This window comes from Zea mays, chromosome 2 (assembly GCF_902167145.1).
Source record: "Zea mays cultivar B73 chromosome 2, Zm-B73-REFERENCE-NAM-5.0, whole genome shotgun sequence".
In the NCBI taxonomy this organism is placed as follows: Eukaryota; Viridiplantae; Streptophyta; class Magnoliopsida; order Poales; family Poaceae; genus Zea; species Zea mays.
The window spans coordinates 214,581,532-214,585,747 of NC_050097.1; the positions used below are offsets into that span (position 1 = coordinate 214,581,532).

At 39.2% G+C, this 4,216-nt stretch overlaps 1 protein-coding gene across 1 annotated transcript; it reads right to left on the reverse strand.

Moving 5' to 3' along the window:
* Nucleotides 1-239: 239 nt before the first annotated feature.
* LOC100283873 (uncharacterized) lies at nt 240-2,914 on the reverse strand. The gene is made up of 3 exons (NM_001156771.2): nt 2,686-2,914; nt 1,026-1,179; nt 240-616 (listed from the first exon to the last, which is right to left on the reverse strand). Exons 1-3 carry the CDS (start codon nt 2,686-2,688, stop codon nt 570-572), a joined length of 204 nt encoding a protein of 67 aa, NP_001150243.1. The 5' UTR covers nt 2,689-2,914; the 3' UTR covers nt 240-569.
* Between the last annotated feature and the right edge of the window lie 1,302 nt (nt 2,915-4,216).

The window sequence follows — 4,216 nt, forward strand, 5'->3', positions numbered from 1 at the left end:
CTAATATTTCATATTTGCATTATAAATGTTAATGTAATGATTAAAAAACTTAATCCAAGTTACGGACGTTTGATTTAAAATAAAACCAAAGTGAAGCATAATTTACAAATGATAGAGTACTGTATCCATTCATGTTCGAAGTCAAAGCTGCCTATGAAGCACAGGTTGACTGTGACGCTATGTTAAATCTGCTGCTAGGAAAACGATATAAATGATAACAAACAGAAATGCAGGATGCAGACCACACTAACCTCTCATGGGCTCGGGGCAAACCCAAGACGAAAATTCTGCGAAAGATTACCAAATTACTCGATAAATCGAAGAGTACAATAGCCCAATGATGCGACCAATTTGAGCATAGAAATATTTAACACGAACTATAACTATACTCGATATGTATTATGGACTACTCCAACATCTTTCCTGTCAGACAGGTGACTTAAATTAGCACTTCCATTACATATATAACTTAAAACTCTCCACGGTACAACATTAAAAAGGCGACATTAAGCCACGCCCTACACTTGTATAGTTTCTAGTGACAAACTGCATGTGTCAACCGATTCACCTCAGAATAGACCAGCGTTTGATGCTGTCTTGATGATCTGAAAGAGAGCTGCATGAAGAAGAGAGAGTAAAGAACTCAACCGCAAATCCAAATGCTCCATAAATATGCTTCTAAAAGGGCAAGAAAATGATCAGGCTACATGAAACCGATAATTCTCTGAATCAAAGTCATCATATCAGAGTGAGCAAGTACATAACTATGGTGACATAAAACCCATGCCCCACAATTTTTTTTTACTTCTCTATTGTATAAGTCGTTGTCAGAGTGGAACAGCTAATGCCTATGGTTGTCAGTCAATATATCTAGAGTAAACCATGATTTGGAACAGATGGTTCCGGGATGATTTGGTAGGATGGCAATTGGCAGACAGCAGATGCACTCAGACTGTTAAAGGCGAAAGAGTATACAGGAGGACTACGACCATCAACAACAAAACATAAAAAACCTAAGGACTTACATGATCCAACAACCACGAAGACAAAGAACCCAAGAAGAATAGGCCCAACAGGATAATCGTTTGCCTTCTTGGCTGTCTCAGGAACAGAGCCCCTCTTTGTGATATTCTTCTCAAATCGTGATATCTTCCTATCAGCAAGACGCCTTGAGGTAGTCTGTTCAGAATCATTAAAAAACCATTCCACATGATGCGACAAGAACATGTCCAAAGAAATGATAAGAAACACTGTGTTTGGTCAGCGCAGTGCCAAGGAACTGAAATCCAAATTAACATGTCACAGGGAACAGTATCTTAAACAGATATGCTACACACTCTGTATTTCAGTTACTTCAGAAAAAGAATAATTGATATACAAAGTCCTACAGAGACATTGGCAGAATTGCTCAGTTTTTTTAGAACATGTCCATTGACACGTGTTTCAGATTTGTCCTATCATTTTGAAAATATTCTGTTTGCTTGGTCAAAGCAATATAATTTCCACTCCCCTAAAAGGTAATAATTGATATGCTACTGAAACTTGGAATTTGAAAGCCTAACCAAGTTTAGATTCGTTGTTAAAAGCTTAGAAGAAGAAATATATTACAAACTCTTATGAGAAATAAGAACATTGAGCCCACAACTTTTCATTGGTGCTGCGAAAAACTATCATGTAACCATTCCATCTTATCAGAAACAAGCTTCAAATTCAGAATATAATGGAGTCCTAATTAAAAGCATGGTGAATTAGTACTCTTCATCGCCTAAATCATTCAATTGCTCTATCATATACAACTACTAGAATGGCTAGCCCAGGAAAGCCCAAGCAGATCAACTCGTCAAAAAACAATATTAGCTACAAATCATGTGTCTACATGCAAACATGACGCAAAACTTACCCTACACCAGCTCACGTGATTCACAATATGGAAAACCGACATGTGGTTAGTGGGTACCCGAAACCAGGCATTTTGCGAGCTAGAAATTACTGACCTATACCACTTACCGATAATTTTCTGAACCTTGAATGAGAGGAACACATAAAGCATAACATAGATGACAACGTTTGAACTAAAGAAAATTCAGGAGAATATAGATGTCTAACTGAATGCATAGGAATGCACATGGCGTTGATGCATAACTTTTACGTGGATGTTTATTTATGCAGTGTTCCCAAAATGATGAAACCGCTCTCGACCCGTAGAATAAGCGTCTTGACCTTTGAATTGTAACGATTTCTTTGATACTCATGGAATCAGAATCGTGACTATAAAAAAAAACAAGGAACAGAAAGGTAGTGGCTGCCAGAAATAAATATATTTGCAGAAGGTGGATCCTTCTAAAAATCTAGACCAGATTCGTCGGGCAAGTCTTCTAAAATCTTCTGGCGCACAAAAAAAAACTATATATACCACACAGGATCACAGAACCTAGATTCTACGTACGCATTACAATATTCACCAGAGGTGTCGCCGAGCCGTGGACGGATCAGCGACAGAATACGATAGCTCGACGTTTAGACAGGAGCGAGGATCGAATCGCAGCTGATCTGCGAGAAAAGATTCTTCTAGCCAGGCCGAACAAGCGTTTCTCGTCCCCGCTGTGACTCGAATTCAAGTGACACGACATGGGGGGAAACCCGGTCGATATGCGACGGCAGAGAACCGAGGGAGGGAGGGCTCACCATGGCGATTGACACAGGTCGGGTTGCCGCGGCCGGACGCGGCGGTCGACGGAGGGGATGGCGACACCGGAAGAGGATGGGGACGGGTGTGTGCAAGACCGTGAGTACGACTGCGAGGCGAGACGGTGATTGCGCTGTGTGCCTGCCTGTGTCTGTGTGCACGCGAGGTGCGTGAATTGCCAGGGCCCGCCCGGGTCTGCTGCTCCATGGCGTCGGCCGTCGGGTTTTGTTGACCCGAGCCGGAGGAAAGAACGCTCTCGTGGCTTCCTGTCATCCTGTGGGCTACACGCCCACACCACACCTGCTGCCTGCGCCCAAGTCCCAACTCGTGAATCGTGAGCAGGGATAAGGTCAGAAACGATATAGTTTATAAAAAATAATCGTTACACGATTTTATACTTTATTTATTTATTAACGACGAATTGATAGAAATTTAAATTTTTAATTACAGTAATTTTGGAAATGATGTTATACTTACGAGAACAATATGATTAGTAGACCTCAAATACAGAATTTCGGTTTCGGTTTTTCATCCAATAGTCGTGACTCGTGAGTCGTGTGAGCCGCGGGCCGCGGCGCGTTAGGTTAGACGGTCTGCAGCAACGTTATTTATATTCGTCCTCTATATTCGTTTTTTATAGTCTCCTTTAATAGATTGTATCTCCTTTATCTCTAACAACATACTCTAAATCATATCATCTATACACAAATATCTATATTAGAGACATTTTAAATTTTTAATTTTTTACATATGTATTTGTCTTACTCTCGAATGTATTGTAAATATTTTAGTTTTGCTAAACTGGTTGTTTAAAGTATTCAAATGGATAGAGAACCGTTTAGAGAAACTCTATATATAGAGGATCCAACAGCGTTCTCTAAATTTAGATGACTATTTAGAGGACGCTGCTGAAGCGAGTGGAGGACGACGACTTCATCCTCTAAATTTAGAGTATATAACTCTTTAAGTGGACTCAACAGATACGTAGACCATATAGTGATACCCCGTAACGTGATCGGTGATCCCATACAAAATCATTTAATATTCGAAATGAAAATGTGTTTGTTTTTATGTGCATGCAGCATGCTTATATTATCCTCTTCTATTTTTAGCCATCGACGTTGTTTAGTACTTTCCACGTGCTAAAACAACTTAAAGAGTATCTCTATATTCTTTAATATATATAAATAGAGATTTTTATAAAAAAGTACTCTTCAACAGCTTATCTAAATATCTATTTAAGAGCATCTTCAAGAGACTAGCTAAATGACTCGCTAAGCCAAATTTTAGCTACTCAATTGTAAATTAAATCTCCAACAGACTAGCTATCTGACTCGCAAGACTCTGTAAATTGACTCTCTCACTAGCTAAATTTGGCTAGCCACCTGACTAGTCAAACTAAATAGATAGTCTGTTGGACTGAGATGCTATATATAGAGTGTAATCTTTATGAAAACGTAAATAGATAGTTAAATAGAGAGAAAAAAATGAAGAGTCTCTTGGAGATGCTCTAAATATAGTCATTTTCTA